The sequence below is a fragment of the Xiphophorus couchianus genome, chromosome 9 (genome assembly GCF_001444195.1).
Source record: "Xiphophorus couchianus chromosome 9, X_couchianus-1.0, whole genome shotgun sequence".
NCBI classification, from domain to species: Eukaryota; Metazoa; Chordata; class Actinopteri; order Cyprinodontiformes; family Poeciliidae; genus Xiphophorus; species Xiphophorus couchianus.
This window is the reverse complement of record NC_040236.1, coordinates 29,283,805-29,302,459: the sequence shown is the minus strand read 5'-3', so window position 1 is coordinate 29,302,459 and position 18,655 is coordinate 29,283,805. Positions and strand designations below refer to the sequence as shown.

General features: G+C 38.1%; 1 protein-coding gene across 1 annotated transcript; it reads right to left on the bottom strand.

Annotated features, from left to right (window-relative positions):
* Window positions 1-891: 891 nt before the first annotated feature.
* On the bottom strand, window positions 892-18,275 carry lurap1 (leucine rich adaptor protein 1). The gene is made up of 2 exons (XM_028026961.1): window positions 17,524-18,275; window positions 892-6,831 (listed from the first exon to the last, which is right to left on the bottom strand). The coding sequence occupies exons 1-2, from the start codon at window positions 17,734-17,736 to the stop codon at window positions 5,974-5,976; spliced, it is 1,071 nt and encodes a 356-aa protein (XP_027882762.1). The 5' UTR covers window positions 17,737-18,275; the 3' UTR covers window positions 892-5,973.
* Between the last annotated feature and the right edge of the window lie 380 nt (window positions 18,276-18,655).

The following is an 18,655-nucleotide window of genomic DNA, read 5'->3' as shown; positions in this document are numbered from 1 at the left end:
ATATTTATATACCTTACAGTATATTTGTTCAATTGCTTTTAAAAAAAAAAAAAAAATAGCTTGGGCTATCTTACTGTTCAATTAAACCTGGTGTTACCATGGTGATTAAACCAGGTATTGGTGGTTTTGTCTGTGTGAACAGTCCTTGTTCATCCCAGTTCCAGCTCAATAAAATAGCCCATGTGGTGAATGTGGTAGCTCTTCCCAAGCTTTGTGAATTTTCTCAAAAATCTAAATGGCGATTGTCTACAAACTTAAGTCTACACAATATTTTCTTTTTTTTATTTTTACCAAACTTTTTCTTTCCATTCAAATGTTCATTATTTAAGTTTGTAGAGCAATCTGTGAACATCTGCTTCTCTAGGACTGACCTTTTGTGACTTACTTTGTGGAGGTTGTCTGCAGAAAAACTGTCAAGACAATAGTCTTTCCGATGATTGTGTAGACCACAACATGACCATAATGTCATATTTTTGTATTAAAAATACTTTTAGTCTTGTGTGATAGTTAAATTTTCTGGGAAGCCCAACCTTTGGTTTTCATTAGCTTTGTAAAAGCTGTACTGTGCCTATGTTAACATTGACAAAGTACAACAGAGTGTGTGTGTGCAGTGTGTGTGTGAATGACCATTGAATGCCCTGATCGATAATGGATCTGTTTTGCTAAACATTTGTGGAAAGGCCAAATATTGATCAGGAATCTTAATGAAAGTGTTCAAAGTAATTTGCGTTAAGAGAAGGAAAACATCTTGAGTTGGCAAAGTTGTGATCTTAAGCTTCAGAAAACCTGTTTCAATGATCAATTCTCTAGACAAATAAAATCACAGCAGTCTTCTTAAACTGAGCCTGAAAATTAAAAAGTAAGAATAAACAGAATATTTACAAGACAGGATCAAAGTTAAAATACATAAATGTCTTTAATTGTTGGATAAGCTTGTATTATTGTATATATTCTGCACATCAACAAAGTCAATGATTGAATACTTCTAGTTTACAAATGTAAAATCAACTTTTTCCATTGCATAACAAGGACAAAAAAAAAAAACAAAGAATTGTGATCACATAGAAATTCATTCAATAAATCAACATAAATATTCAGCTGATCCAGATAACTATATTATAGTGGGCTTTTATTTTTTTTTTTCATTTTCTTTGCTCAGATTTGGCAAAGTTTAGTTTTGGATCCATGTCAGACCTCATTGTGCAGTCAGTGGGATTCACTTCCATTTCTTTTTGCAGTCTGACATGTGAACAAAGACAAACAGAAGCATAAAATATAAATAAGATGCCAGAAAAAAAATGTTGTCATTTAGGAGGAAGGAACCAGAGTCAGACACATGGAGTTTAACTTCCTATTGACTTTTCTTATTTCAGTCCGTACCATATAAACCCTGTGCCATTCCAATTTAAAATATTACAGTAATGTTTTAAAGCATGCTCCTTCATATGTATGTGGGGAAATTATACACTTAGGTTCAACAAGGTGCACATATTTTAACAACTGTCAAGATAACCAGAGATAAGGAATGACAGGAGAAATTTATTTAATTATTTCACTTAATATTTTGTGGAGTCAATGTAATTCAAAGTGCACAGGAGTATTGTAGCTTGCACAACATGCACAGGAGTATTGTAGCTTAAATACTACTACACAAAATAAGACACTGCCATAGCTTTCTAGGATTTTGTTATTCTCCATCCAATTAAATCAACAAAGTAGTGGAACAATAATTAGGCTAATATCTGAAAGCATCTTGCCCAACACAAAACAGGGACTCATGTTTACTATGTTTATTTTCAGCTTTTCTAAATGACATCACTCCATTTGAGCTTTCTATTGCTTTGAGAAATTGAACATGATAGCAATTATATAAACAAACAATTATAGAAAATAGCAAGTGCCAGGAAACCAGTAATTTCTGGAACTTCTGAATCTCCTATGTTTGTTATTGTGTCAAGGCTATACTGCTGGGGTTTTTTATTAAAAAATACCAAATATGTAGAGCGAATTTCTGAAAAAGGACAGAGTGAGCACTTTTGGAACAAAAATTGTCTGAGCTGGAATCCTGGATGAGCTAAAAATAAAAAAGTGAAACAATTAGCCATACTGATACGTTCAAATAAAATAGGCGTGTTTAGGAGTGTTTTTCAGGACTCTTCAAATTTTCTTTAATAACAAAGGGATTAAATGGTCATATAAATCAAAGAATAATAAGAATACTTAACATTCATATGCAATTGATCAAACTATCATGCTTAAATGAGCAGCATTCACCAGTTTCTTCCTTTATTTATATCAATCTATTTGTGTAGTGACTGTAGGTCCACTTAGCATTATGTGGACAAACTAAACTTTCTTGCCACATTAGTTGGTAAGGAAGGCTGAGTTTGAAAACATTTTTAATTGACCATTATTTGTAATATTTGCCTCTGAACGTTACTGAACACAACACAGAACAGAGTTAATACTTGGGCGAACACCTTGAAATGTTTAAGTTAGAACTACATTGGGATTGATTTATTTGGTGTTAATCTTTAAACATGTTAAACTGAATGTGGCTCTTTTAATGGAATTATCTGACCTCTCAAAACTTATTCTAAAAGAAATGTATCTTGTTTTAGGTGTTATCTTTAAAATGCCAGATTAAAAACTTCATTCTGACTTTGAGTCAGTAAATCTGTTGTGTAATCTGGCATCCACAGCGTACTGCTCCATTGCTGCTGCCTCTGCTGTACACTGTGTGTTTTTATATAGACACTGGAGCTGCAGTGTGCTCGGCCTCATTGTCATGGCAACCGCGTTTCTGTGCACATCAACTCATCTACGTAATCGTGCTATTTATCTTGTTCCCAGAATAGCCTGAGGGTGCTGGTACCTGAAGCCTGGTCAGATCCATTAAAGTGAGCATTTAGACAGCGCTTAATATATTAAAAAAGAAATAAGATCTCTGATTTATTTCAGATTTGCCTGAAAAAACAACTGTCTCAGCAGTCATTTTCCCTCCTAAAAAAACAGAGCACAAGTAGCTCCTCCTTGCATCATTTGCACTCATTAAATCTCTGCCATGAGTTGAACTAAAATGATTCCAATTTTTCAAATCTAAACTGGATCTGACTAGAGAAAACACATTAAACCCATCGTAGGCTGCAGTGTATCCACTTAAAGACACACTATGTAGTGATGTAATGACTTTTACAGCTTGATTCACTGTGCTATTTTTTTTTAACTCAAACCTCAGTTCATATGGAAACAAAACCACAAAGAAGTCACACAGGCATCCCTTGTTTTTATTGCTTTTCATCCAGCACATATGTTAAAAGGAACTAACGTTTCATACGACTACATTTTTGTATTGTGAATGAAAACATCACCAGGGTTGTAGTTGTGTGTATTGTATTTAAAGAGAAAAGAGGGGGAAGTGGGGTTCTTTTAGGGTTATTTGTTTAAAAGTTCAGGGCCAAGTTTCAGCACACTTTTTTTACTTGTCTCTAGTGGCTTTATGGAGCTGTCTCCAATGAGAGACCATTGTGTGTACATAATGTTTGTTGGCACAGACTAAACATTTCCATCCTACTACTATGGGTAGAGGGGAAAGTGGGATAAAAAGAAAGTCAGGAGGAGAGAAAACACTCCTGTGGTTCAAATGAAAAGATTATAAGTTACTAAGTTTTACAACAAAATCTTTAAAACATTTGCCAAATGTTTTTTCTGATCACTGTGACAACATTGGAATGTTGTTGCTTGATGATACTTTGTAGATGACACCTTTGTTTTAGTCTTTCTAAGCAAAGGCTGCTGAAAGTGGTATACACACTGGATAGTCCAATGGCCCATCAGAATTTCAATAGTTTTATTTCAGAGATACAGAATAAAGTCCAATAACTCCCACCATAAGTACAATTCATGATCTTTCTTTCCAAATGTAGAAAAGAACAGTTGACTGTAGATGTCAATATTTTAGATGTAGATGTGAATATTTTAACTTTCATTCCTGCCACCAGATGTTTAAAATATGGATTTTAGGGATACAGAGGTTGTTGTGGGAATTATAAGTACTGAAGCACATACTTGATAAATAGAAAAAAGCGAGACTGTCACTGCATGGTTTGTTAATATAACAAGGCGTATTCCAGTGATACAGTTGTTGGGAGAAAACCATTTTGTTATTTTGGGAAGCAGAGTAACAACGCTGGAGTCAGAGCTTTCCTTTGTCTTGAGTGGTCTTATTTTACATTTATCAGATTTAAAATATATATGCATATACAGTATATCATGAGCTTTCAGCCAGCTGTTGGTACCATCATTGCCTTGCAGCAATAAGGTATTGGTTTAAAATCCCATCCTGGGGTCTTTTAGCAACTGTTTGCATGTCCCCTGTGAATGTGTGGGTTCTTTGCTGGGTACTCCAGGTTCCTCTGACAGTATTAAAATAATAACTTTAGGTTAACTGATTACCAAGTGGACAGTATTGTAAAATATTTTTACTGATTAGACTAAATATTATGCTTACATAATGAAAGATGCCCAGCTCTGTTCGCCAACCCTGTAGCATCAGGATGTTTAACTGCTGACTGACTGGAGGAATAGCAACAATGTGATGGATGAGTCAAAAAGCTTTTTCAAAACTTTGGGACTCATCGGTTTTCTTCTGGCTCATAAGTAACATTGCCACCCAAGAAAGACTGTATTATTGGATTTCTTTTGCTGAATAACAGTTTGAAAAATATATTGCTTTTCTTGATTGTTTGCTCTTCCACACCATCCCCACAAATCAACTACTAAAGCTTTCATCACCTGGCATGCAACATCTACGCAGTCGGCATAACACATTCACCAATTGACACTCGAAAGCACAGACTCCTGGTCTAGCTACAGTATATCTGGACACACTAGCAGAGGCAAAGGAGTGGTTAAAAAAACAAAACGAACCAAGGCATTCAAGCTGTCATGACGACAGGGCAATCATCTTAGGAAAAATACAGGATTTTGCTGTTAAACTTCACACTAAAGAGGCACAACTTCATTGCATAAAACTATATTCAGGATTTTCACAGAGTCAGACATCACTAATAACAGATGCGCAGAGTAGCTGTATTGTGAATTTACATTATTGTAGATGGTTGCACTGAAGCAAGACTGTACAATGACAAAACTATTTATGGTATATTATTTTTTAAAACTTTTTCAAACCTTGGTGGATTTTTTTTTTTGAACATTAAAAGTTACTGTTGGTTAGAGGAATGTTTTAGGTAGTAACATGCGCACAAATTTCATAATAATCACTTGCACTGCACAATTTGGTAAAATGCACTAATGTGGTGTATAATTACTGGACAAGGCCAGTTATGCATAAATACATTTGTACAGCATATTTTGTGTAAATCTACTGTATAAAAAGGGGCCAATTTATGTTGGATTTTTATCTTTTTTAAATCTAGTACATTTAACTACACTAGTGCCATTGTTTTGAAATGTCCAGTCTCAAGGGATAAGATCCAGGCAAATGGTCATGAGAAGAATCTGAAGAGAGATTTTCATGACTCGCAACCTAAATCTGTTTTAAAAAGAAAACCATATCAAGGTCAGTAATAGAGTCTCAATAACATTATTGAGGAAGAATTAAAGGGAGACAAATTTATAAACAAGAAAATTTTGAAATCACTGCCACATCACAGAATCTGCAATAATGTTTCAGCTCTCTGGCAAATCATGTCACTGTGCTTTTTTTTCTACAGAAAAATTAAAAATATACATCTCAAATTAAAATTAGGGCCTGCTAAAAATATCCTGAGACTCACTATGTACTGAATTTTCAAAGTAATTTTCCTATATTTGAGTGACGCATCCCTCTTTGGCAAAAATAATTGGGCCAAATCCTGTAAAATGGTGACATCAATGTTTTCTAGAAAAGTCAGTGCAGAGGGAAGAATGTTGTTGTCATTTAATATGGTAGTTCAATGTGATGGTCCTTTTTTACAAAAATGTCACATCTTCCTGTGACTGCACCCATCTCCAGTGAGCATCATACTCCAGGTGCATTTTGCCATTCATTTTGCATGTATCCAAGTCGATCTTTCCGTTTTTGTACTGTTTGGCTTTGGGGCTCTGTCTGGTTCCCAGTTTGTCAGGGATGCCTTTGCGAGTCGGGCTGCCTGTCTGTGTTGCTGTTTTTTCCAGAACACCATTGACCTTAAGCATTTGTGTTTTGGCATCGTCTTTTAAAACGGGGCTGCCCTTATCCATCTCTGCAGGCTTGGTTCGGACTGGCGTGTTTTCCTTGGAGCTGTTTGACTTGACTTGGGGAAACCTGACAGGAGCTCCTAATATTCCAGCTTCACTACCTCCAGGCCCAGTGATGGCACTGCTAACCCTAGGTCCCCCTAACATTTCTTTGTCACTTGTCCCAGTTCGAATCTGATTCTCATCTCCATTCCTCGATCTAGCTCCCACAGCAGCTCCTGCTCCAGACACTCTCGGGCCTCCGGTTGTGTTGCTCTCGGGTGTAGCTTCTGAAACTAGTGGTGTGGTGGAGCAAATCACAGACTCTGAGCTGGAGGGGCAGTACTCATCCATGTCATCAGCCAGAGTGTCCAGGTAGCTGCCAATCGAGATGTTGTCTAGCTTGTCATTAGTGGGGTCCTGCAGGCTGCTCCAGGAACCCCTCCAAGACGTGTCGGGGCCCTCACCCAAACTGTACTGACTGCTGGTCAGGCTGCTGCAGTGACTGGTTAGTGTGCTGCGCTCCTCCATCAGCCATTTCACTGCCTCGATGCCCTCATGGACCGCCAGTAACTGTTGCAAAATCTTGACATCCACTGAGCGAAGATAAGCCTGTGAACACAGCAAATGAGATCTCTTCAAAATTCTGCAGGTGGCTGTAATTTTTAATTATTAGTTTTACATTAGTCAAGCGCTATTGAATCTTTTGCAATTTTCCCTTCTAAAATGGACTTTGTACTCTTTTCCCATGTTTCCTATGCATGTTTTAAGTCATATCTTTAATATTAATGAAAAAGAACTAATTCCATCAGCAGATTATTTCACATATAACTAGTACTTTTATTATCTTAAAACAGTTATTGACTTAAAGCAATCATTTTTGCTTTAGTTTTGTCTTACTACAAGTGAACCAAGACATTTGCACTAGAAACTAGACCAAAAATACTTTATATAATTTAATGTTTTTACATTGTAGGGCATTTGTATTAGTATTGGACATATTTTTCTCTTTAATCTTCAGTCAGCTGTTTTTCAAATTCATTCCTTCAACAAATATAGATAAAAGGTATCTTTTATTCCCTGGAAAGAGAACTCATTTTAACATTAATTAACTTTACTGAAAAGCTGTGAGGTGGGTTTGAGTTTGAGAAGCATGTGATCCTGTTTTATTCACATTAAAAACTTTAAACGTACCTAACCCTAACCCAAAAAAGGAAAATGTTTAGTGACACCAAAAAGAAAAGAAAAAAAGCTTCTATAAGGGGAATCCACAGGATATGCCTGGAAAGCATTTAAAACAGTCAGCCATTGGCTCAAGACACATGTGCTAACACTATTATAAGGCTATTAAAGTTTTACAGATTACCATAATTGGAAGAAATGTTTAACAGACACAAGCAGGTGATACTTTATATGGGAAACAAATTAGGGAAGAAACAAGAAACTAAAAGGAAAATATGACTAAAACTGGCCCTGTAGAAGAAGCAGAGATCAAAATTGTACAGAGTGGAAAATGTGGCACATTTCTGGGCTTAAATAGCTTTGTTTTGGTTAAAAAAGCAATAATTACACAAAATTACGTACTGTAATCAACTGCAAAATGTCCAGCTAACTTCAGAAGAAGCAAAACTGTTTTTGTGGTCATGGAAAAATTCTTCCTTATAGATTTGCTGAGGTCTGTCAGCGAGGACCACACCAGGAGGTGATATATGGCACCAATATTTAAAGCTGAGCCAAATTATATTCTCTCATCACTACTGTTCCTTCACCACTAGGCATTCATTTTTCATTTTATTTATTGAATTTATTATGCTGCCAGAACAGTGCCTCTGTTCTTCTCCCAAAACTGCTGAATCTCTGTCTTATAAATCAAACGTGATCTGCATAAAAGTAGGAATACATCCTTCCATCCATTCATCCTCACAGGGTGGATGGATGGATGCTCAACTCCATCGGTCATTGGGCGACAGGCAGGGTAAATCCTGGACAGGTCGCCAGTCCATCACAGGGTAGTAGGAATACAATTATTATGAAGCCTAGGCGCAAATTCAAACTGGAAGACTCTTTTATCCCCACCGGGACCCGTTAATTGACGCGACCTGCCCACAATCGTCGACCTATCAACGCCGGACCAAGCCACGTCACGTCCAATCACCGACCAAGTCCCAGCTGATAAGGACCTTCATCCATGGTGTCCTTCGCTCTCCAGCCGAGCTCAACCCACCACCACCCCTTCTCCTCCATTCGCCCGGTCCTGAGGCCCGCACCCTTCTTCAACCTCCACCACCAGTGCCGGGCCCCGGGGGATGACGTTCCTAACAGCATCGGGGATGCTCATCTGAAGCCTATCACTAACGCTGCGATAACCGTTATCCCCAGCTGGGGCCCGAGCGCCAAAGACTTTAAATTCTGTTTGTCAATAAACTCTTCTAATTGTCTTCTCATCTCCGTCTGAGTCTCTCCAGATTGAAGTTTATTTATGTTATGTGTTTTGTAACCCAGACTATGAAGATTTTATTGCACTGTTTCATTCATATGTTGTTTTAAATAATCACATTTCTCACTGCCTATACTGATGTCTATAAATGTATAGGAGATGAGGCAACGTTCAAGCAGAACGTTGTAATCCTGCACAAAAATTCATCTTCCATTTTTTTGTATGTGTGGATGTACTAATTAAATGCGACCAGAGTCACACTTGTGTGTGAACGCGTTATGACCCCAAACTGACTCACACGCGCGTTAGAAAAATGTAGATGTCACACAGCAGCGCACTATTTACAGATGTAGTAATTGGCGCCTCCTTCTATTAATCAATTTTAAAGGTAATGAGCAACAAGAGTCCTCAGTATTATCACAAGGAATCAAAGGAAGCTTAAAAAAAAAAAGAGTACCATTAACAGTAATGCCCTTCTGTGGAGCATCTACTGCAGTTTCTGCAGGAATGTCTGGATGAGTAGCTGGAACCAGGTGTGATTGTGGTTATGATGCATTTCAGTGACACACACATTTTATCGAACTTTTGTGTAAAATATGAGGATATGGATCAAAGCTCAACTAGTCTTAATTAGAACACAGGGTAGCTTGGTGTTTTCTTGGACACAGATCTAAATTTTAACAACCACATAAAGTCTTAATCAGCTTGCTATGATCATAGAAGTATTTCCAAATTAAAGGGTATTATGTTAAACCAGACACCGTAAACCTCTTGCATGCTTTCAGTTTTAGTAAGTTGGATGGTTATAATAGTTTATTCAGTTTTTTGTAAAAATTCAGACAGCTGCAGCTCATCCAAAACGTGGCAGCCAGAGGCACTAAATATTCTCGGGCTAAAAAACATTTAATAGTTTTTATGCTCCTCAGTGCTGGTGAAAACACCCTGAAAACCTGGGACCTGCGAAGCTGTTGGATCCTTTAAATCAGGACTGAAAACATGAGATTTAAGTTTGTCACAAAGTATTTTCTCAGCATTTTTCAAAGCAGTCTTTATTTTAATGTTTCTGCCTTGATTTTGAGTAAAATATTTTGGATTGTCCAGTGTTTGAATGGTGTCATCTTTCCCGGCTGCTGCATTGTTTCCTACCACACATTTGCCTTCCATGAAACTTTTCATTATTGTGGTTGGACTCAGAACTCCATCAACAGCCAGCGTCTTTAGCATTGACCCGTCAAGTCAGCATTTTTTCCAATGATTGTGTAAGGCATAACATATTTATAGTATGACATATTTTTTATTGGTCTGATGTAATGCTCAAATAATCCAAGAAAATAGAAATTATCTTTTCCACTAGCTAACACAAGTAAGCCTTTGAACCGTTTCATACAAGACACTGTAACTTTATGATGACATTCTAACATACATATGACTGCTTACAAACCACTTCTGCTGATGTTTGTAGACATGAAATGAATGAAATAAAATGAACACTGTCTGTTTACAGGGTGGATCATTGCATGAACGTGGAGATCAGCAACTGCTGGCTCCTGCACGTGTGGCTCTTAACCCGCTGGCAGGCTGGCACAGGCAGATTCTGGCTGGCAGCGTCCGACTGCCTAATGAGGGTGGTGATAAAAGTAGCTCTATGCCTGTCAGCGCTGAGGTGGCATAATGCTAACTGAGGCTGCATGCACAGCTCAGCTGCTGAATTCTTTCCCTGCAGAGATTGACTAGATTTATGGTGCTGTCAAGTCTCAGTAAATTACTGAGTGTTAAACTGAGGTGAGGACAGGGGGAAAAGGTACTTTATTGGTTGGCTGGTGTTTAAATTACCACAGAAAAATGCTTGACTTACAACTTGGGATGAATTTGCTTTTGCATCTTCCTTAAATGCAAATTTGTGAATAGCTTATGTAGAAAAAATAAGTCAATCAACAGAACAAACTCTTCTTTGTGGCAGCAGTGGAATCCATGCAATTTGCTTTTCTGTCAATGTTGCTTAGCGTTGCTTATGTTGCTGACCCAAGGAGAATTTCTTTCATCCCTACCATTGTTGTTGTTTAGTTCCTTTTTTTAACTGCACAGTGAATTCAAACTCGCTCATTACAGAAAGGCCACTGTCAGACGGGAAAGGTCAAAGTGGAGCGTTAAATATTTTTCTGTGATCCAGACAGGATGGAAGTGGAACCCAGACTTCAAGGACAACACAGAACTAAGTCATCACTAATGATCTATTCATGTTTTTGAAGACAACAGTACAGGACAGCCAAAAACTCAGGCAACTGATGCACCATCTGCTTTATCCCTATGATTCTGGAAAGCTCATTTTCCTGCTGGACATATCTTGTACACTATAGTATATCTTTCCTTTTAGGAAAGACATTTGATTCAAGTTGATTCAAACAGATTGCTTTCTTTCTTTTCACCTGAAGTATAGTCCACAAATGTTTAATATGGTATAGGTCAGAGCAGTTTTTATGTGCTTGGGCAATGTGTACTGTTGGCACACTTAATTTTATTTCAGTTGGCATCATGCTGTGAGGTTGTTTTGCTACCAGACATCCTGGTGAATGCAGTGGTTGGGATAATGAAGAAAAAGAACAACATCCAAATTCTTTAACTCCCCCTGAACTAAATCTTTGACAAATGGGTATGAGTCAGGACAATGATCCAAACACAAATCAAAAATAATTTAGCAATAGATAAAGTAGGCTTATATTTAGCTTCCGGTATGTCCCTTCCCTTAAGCATGTTGAAAATCTAAGTTTAAAGTAAAGTCTGTGTCAGGAGATCAATTGGCTTTAATTAGTTTTAAGGAACTCTTCCATTTGTGGCAAGACAAGTGGCCGAGCATCCAGCTGGGCTTATACCAAAAACTCGTTGATGGCTGCAAAAATAATTCTCTGCAATTTAGGTATATCACCATTACACTATTGTGCATCTGTTGTTTGTTTCAAAAGATAGATCAGCCATGCAGCTAATTATTTTGGCTGCCTAGCTGATCTTTGCCAGGGTGTACCCATGTACACCTTTCAAAGTACAGGGTGCACTTTGCCATGAATACCAAAGTACACCCTGTATAATGCACATTACCACTGCTACATAGTCAGTTATTACAGAAATGAACTTACGCCACCATTGCACAATCACCAGGCATCCTGGATGTTGAAACTGAAAATTAAACTGACAGCTTGACCTACTTTATGATTAATTTCCCTAATAATGTGATCTTTTGGGGGGCACTAACATAAAAAGTCAAATGTAAATGTTTTTCAATATGACAGCATACATGGCAAAATAAAAAGAAACAGGGCGTATATATATATATATATATATATATATAAAATTCCCTTCTCACCCACCGCGGGTGGTTCTTATGCACTGAGCTCGGGTCCTCTACCAGAGGCCTGGGAGCTTGAGGGTTCTGCACAGAATCTTGGCTGTGCCAAGGACTGCACATTTCTGGACTGAGATGTCTGATGTTGTTCCTGGGATCTGTTGTAGCCATTGGTCCAGTTTGGGGGTGACTGCCCCGAGGGCCCCGATGACCACAGGCACCACTGTGGTCTTCACCTTCCAGGCCCTCTCCAGTTCCTCCCTGAGGCCCTGGTATTTCTCTAGTTTCTCGTGCTCCTTTTTCCTGATGTTGCAGTCGCTTGGTATTGCTACATCTACCACAACGGCTTTCCTCTGTTGTTTATCCACTACGACAATGTCTGGTTGGTTCGCCATTACCATTTTGTCTGTCTGGATCTGGAAGTCCCACAGGATCTTAGCTCTGGCGTTCTCCGTCACCTTTGGGGGTGTTTCCCACTTTGATCTCGGGGTTTCCAGTCCATATTCTGCACAGATGTTTCTGTACACTATGCCTGCAACTTGGTTATGTCGTTCCAAATGGTTATGTCGTTCCATATATATATATATATATATATATATATATATATATATATATATATATATATATATAGAAAAAATTCACACTCCTTGTTTATTTTTAAATAAATTGATATACAGAAAAACCAGTGTTAAAACTCCTTATAGCATGGTATTTGCTGTAGCCTTATTTCAACATGGTTAAGATAAGAAAAATGTCAGAACAGACAGTCTTTAACAACACATCAAAACGACTAATGGCTTTCTTTCATTAATTGCTCTGCAAAACAGATTCCAATTATTGGTTTATCTGTCAAGTGAGTTTGACGAATCCTGCCCTCTCTGAAGCAAAAGCAGAAACAATCAGGAAGGAGCTTTGATTTGTCCCCAAAAGCCTAATTAGTCAGTGGGAAATGTATTATTCTACAGGATTTTTCTTTAAGCTGACTATAGCATTTCTTGGAGAAAAAATATCAAGTATTTTTCCCCCTGTAAAAATGCTGTAATAAATACAATTGTGGGAAGGAAATGGAGGGGTGCAGTTCTTGCATTGAAACAGCAAGAATGGAGATTCAAAAAGATAGAGAGTAAAATTTAGCTGAAACGATAGCACAGTCAGTTGAAGCATAAGGCGTGACGCAAACCCACCCATATGGCAAAAAAAAACAAAACATCTTGCCAATGTCACACAGCTTCCACACAGACTGCTGAATCACTGCCAGCATGGGACACCAGTTATATAAAAACAAAAAACATACACACACGCAAGGTTGTATGTCCTCTCGTGTCATTGTCTGCTTTTTCCCCTTCCCCGTCTGTCTCAGGTCATCTGCAGACAGACGGTGTCCTTGCAGTGTCCCTTCACCTTGAAATAGACCATCTGTCTGCAATCCAGCCCCTGAAATTTAGTTTGTGCCATATTCTTCTCAACTGTCATAGCCAAAGAAAATATTTAGCATTCTGGTTCTGAATAAACAAAAAGTGAAACTACAGTTTTGAATTAGAAGCAATATTGAGCTTTAAATCTAAGGTGATGCCCCATAATGCAGCATTCATGACTATGAAGCTAAATACAATTAAATATCGGATTTTTCTTTTCTTTAAAAAAAAAAAAAGATAACTAAATATAAAATATGATCATGGTTCCACTAATTGTATTCTAATTTGAATTCCAAGCTGTTGGGTTTGGTTTGGAGTAAATAAATTAGACAGCATAATTTCAACAGAGGGTGGCTGTATCAGCTTTTGTAAAAGGGACGCTATGATAAAAAAAAAAAAGAATATTCATTTTGTAATAATTTAGTTTGACACAATCACACATTGACTGGGACATCTCTAAGTAGATGACCAGATAAAAAAATTTTTACACGGTAGTTTTGAGTGTTCAGGGCTCATTTTTTTTTAGGTGTCAGGGGGAAGAGGGAAACTTAGGACAAATAAGTCAATTATCACTTTGTGATAATTTACAGAAAGCATAAAGGGCGACATATGAGACATGTAATACAAGAAAAATGACCAACAGCATATTTTCGTCAACTAAACATAAACATCAGAGTTGTGAGCGTCCGACTTCCTGTTCATATGTCGTTGTTGTGAATGAGTGTCCCTGTCCAGTAAATTTGTTTCAGATCTGTGGAGCTTAATTGTCCTTTATATATAGTACATACTTTTTCAGTTGTGTAACGAATTCCAGAAGTTTTAGCATGTTTTATCTAGAATACAATAGAATAGAATAGAATTACTTTATTCATCCCAGCAGGGAAATTATTTCGCAGTTACAGCAGCATAGAGACAAGACACACAACAACCACCACTAAGTAGCAATTGTAGACAAAATAAAAATAAAATATAACATGCTGTCAATATAAAAAGCAGCTTATCTAGTATGTAGCTAACGGATAAATAAGAGAAGGGTTTAAACTATTGCAAACTATTTCATGAAAATCTGCTGATTTTACTTTACTCATTAACACCCTGCCTCATAAAGCTATTCTAATGACTTTATCAGCATGGGGTAAGGTGTTAAAAATACAAAAACACATTTTGTGTCTTTGCTAAATGGCGTGTAAAACCATGTGTGTTTCTGCTCTCCCATTTGTCATTACTCTGCAGACTCTTCTCACATGCATTACTATAAATCTTACTAAGCAGATAGCTGATGAAAGTGCAGTGCTCACATCTACTCCTCTGCACTCTCATTACACTATACCACTCTGAGATGAATGAAACACACACACACTCGCAAGCAGGAGGGTGTATTTGTGGTACTTTTCACTGTCTGCAGGGTAGGAAGTTGCTGTTTATCATCACAACTATATTGTCGGTCCCTCTTTATTCCCAGCAGAGAGAATTGATGACACTTCCCAAATCCTTCAGACTGTGTGCTCCTAATTGATTCAGAGAAATTAGAAAAACCTTGAAGCAGAGCTGGTCCTGCACATAGGCAGCATCAGCAGTGCCCTAGAGTGGCGGCTGCTGTAGGGGGCGCTGCTGCAGCAAGTCCCAAAAGAAGAAACAAAACAGAATGAAACAATGTACAGCTCTGGTTGATGCCCTTTTCTCATGCTCTGGGTTGAAAATAAAAATTCAGAGAATACAAAGAGCGATCCTGCCCTCCACGTCCTGTTGTTCCTCATTCTGATGGAGCTCTGTCGCTGTCAGTTTGAAATGATTGTGCAGGGCAAGATGCTTAAGATGAAGCTTTTCACCTTCTCTCTGATCTTTTAATTCTTATCTAAAATATATTTCACAATATAATTGTAACTAAATAATGTTACACTGAACACCTCAAGTAGCCTGTCTGCTGCAGCAAGTTCTGCTTGTACTCTGCAGTAACAGGTAAATGTAATCTACATCTGTCCTGCTCAGTTTCACTCAGGACATTTTTGGCTTATTTGTCCACACATGATTGTTCTATTTTTACTGTACTAATACAACTACTGCACTTTAAAACTGTAGCTCTGCTTTGAGCTACAGTCCGGAGGTGTAATAAGCTTGGCTGCCCAACATGTGACCAACTGATCCTCTGTTTTTGGCTGTTTTAAAACTAACCAATGTGTTAGAAACATCGTCGGATAACGGCTTGCTTTGTTAGGAAGTCTCAATGCGGTTGTGCATGTGCTCCGTGTCAGAACCACAGGCTGCGTGCACGCCTCAATCTGCCGCAGGAATGCATTACATGCATGTACACTGAGGGGGAAAAAATCAACTCTGGGGCAGAGGATTTACTCTGCTGCTTGGAGGAGGATTGGATCTTTGTAAACAAGATGACAGAGAAATCAACAGCTGCTTGTTGGGAAATAATCTGCTTAAATAACATCAGAGTCTTGATAAAATAAGTGAGTGATAACATTTGAAAAATGAAAGCTATCACTGTAGAACTCCCTGAAAGTCACATAAGAAATAAAACAATACCATAGTAACTAAATGTTTATCCTTTGTGAGTAAACTGGTCACCACCAGATAACAGAAGTATAGACATAGATAGTTTAAAAAAAATGTATAACATGATCTGACTGTTTCTATTTAAAACACAAAAGCAACAATTATCCACACTGTTGTTTGGCTTTAGACAGATGCCATATCTACAACTTTTATTGTTTTTATTATTATTTGTACTTATTTGTATTAGTTTCAAAGTAAATGTCATCAAAATGGAAAATATATCATTTACTCTCCTACTTCTGATGACAAGCGCAAAAAAACCACAATAGCTCAGCAGTTGTGGGAGTTATCTTCTTGATTTGCTAGCCTGTAGTTTGCTAACAGACATGCCACTCTTAGCTAATTGTAGTTTTCAGAATCATCATCTTTAAAGATGGCACTAATATTTAGTTTCCACAACATGTGTGTTTTTCACAGTCGGCAATATTTCCAAACAGACATTTTTTTAAAACCTCTTTTAGTAAAGGGATTAAGGAGTTTTCTTTCAGTCAGCTGGCCACACTGTGAAGCAACAAGTAGGGGAGGGTCCAGGCTCCATAAAGCCAGAAACAGCCCAGTACTTGAAAGCTCAACACTCAAACCATTCATCCACATAGTGATCCTGTTTGGCACCATCTGTCACGTTGTTTCAACCACCAACCTCGTTTACTCATTCATTTGTTCCTCCCGTCCTCTTTCTTCCTTCACCTTCCTTATCATCTTCTGACTAGAAACAATATTGAAGTTTGTAGTGGCCCAGTCAAAGTCCTGACTTGAATCTAATTGAGCATAAATAAAGGGATCTACAGATTAGGATGATGGCAAGAGGGCTTTCGACTTGAAAGGCATTATAAAAGATGATGAATAATGAGTGGAAAGCAAAAGTATGGAATGTTTGCTATAAAACCAAAATAAAAGGGGGAAAGAAAATCCTCGGATTTCAAAAAAGGCTATAAATAATTTTTGACATGCTGTTTAATAGCATGCAATTAGATACAATTTGGTTTCTATCTCCCATTTGTCATTTTTTATAGAACTACCAAATGTAAGCTGAATTTGATTTTAGGTTTGTCCTACTGTATGTGCTTCAATCCCTTTGCTTCCAAAGGTGCTCCTGAAAAATCTGTTTTTATGAGCTTGGAAAACCAATCCTATTTGACGTTCTCCTGATCCACAGACACCATTAGGAGCCCCTTCCCTTAAGACTTCTAGAGTGTAAATGCTAAATGAGGGGCAAAGGGCAAAATGGGATTTATCCAAATAACTTTCTCCACAGCCAACATTTTGCAATCCAACCTGATGAATCTAAACTGTACGGTGGCCTGTAGAGGATCCTGCACTGTTTCCTCTCTTCCTGTGCATTCTGTACATTCATATAATCCGTCCATGCTCCTGCATGGACGGATTAATTTGCTTAGATGTGTTTAGCTATTCGCAGCGACCTTCTCCAGCTGGATGAGAGCCTCCGTTGAGCTGCGTCAGTGTGACAGCTCAACTGCGCTGACTGACACTGACACACTGGATCTACATCCACTGGCGGACACACACAAACACACACATCGATATCTTACCATCTCCATCCTGAGCTTCCTAATCTTTTCATCCAAACTCTTCCTCCCAGTGTCCTTACTGGTGTCCTGAGGGGTGGCCAGTTTGGTTTCTCCCCGGAGAGAGGACGCATCTTCTCTCATCCACCTGAGCAAACCCTCGGGAGTCTTCCGGCCGATTTTTGTCTCTATGTCTTTCAGATCTGGGATGGTGTCGTTGGCAGTGCCTTCATCCATCGCACCGGCGCGTGCAAAGAGAAGATATTCCCAAAAGATTACGTCCTTCTGGTCTGTTTGGCACTTTCATTTCCTTTAGGACTGGATGACATCCTCTACGACTCTCGCTGAGCTGTGCTGGACTGCGCCAAGAGAGGAAAACACTTTGTAACAACTCAACAGCGTTTTATTATCCCGCGCAGAGCAATAATTTAACGAGATCTTAATCCAAATTTAAATGTATTTCTAACTTAGGCAGGTAAAGTGTGCAAGGGGGTAAAAAAAAAAAAAATCCAATTTGTCGGTTTGTCTCTTGTCTTGTTGCTTCTTCCTCCTCGGCGGTCTGATGTCAGGAGTCCAGCTGACTGGCAGCTCAGAGAAGTCGTGGCGTCCCTGTCAAAGATTTTTATTCTGAAGCACACTGCGCAGATTCCACCTGCATGATGACAGCGACCAGCAGCAGCCGCAGAGTACGAGAGGAGAGCAGAGTAGAGGCAAGTCATGCGCAGCAACACGGATCTGCATCCGGGCTCACTTTCAAAATAAAATCTACATGCAGGAAACTGACTTAACTGTTATGCAACTGGTAAAATAAAAACTCGATCTTTCTGTCTGTCTCTCTGTCCGTCTGTAAAGCTGTCCTTAAGATATCAAGGAATGTATTTATTCTTTGTTTTATGTATCTATACAGTAAAATATTCCACTCCCTGCAGAAAATGATTGCTTAATGTTTTATTTAGAAGAGGTAGAACATGGAAAAATGTATAACATTTGGTGAAATAAGTAGGTTTACTGAAAAACTAATTGCTAATTATACATTTAGCAGGTGTATATATTTGCTGTAATCTATGCAGCTCCATAAAAATTCATCTTTGACAAGCATTATGATAACTAATCACTTATATGTACAGTAGATACAAGTAAAATACATGTTTTTGCT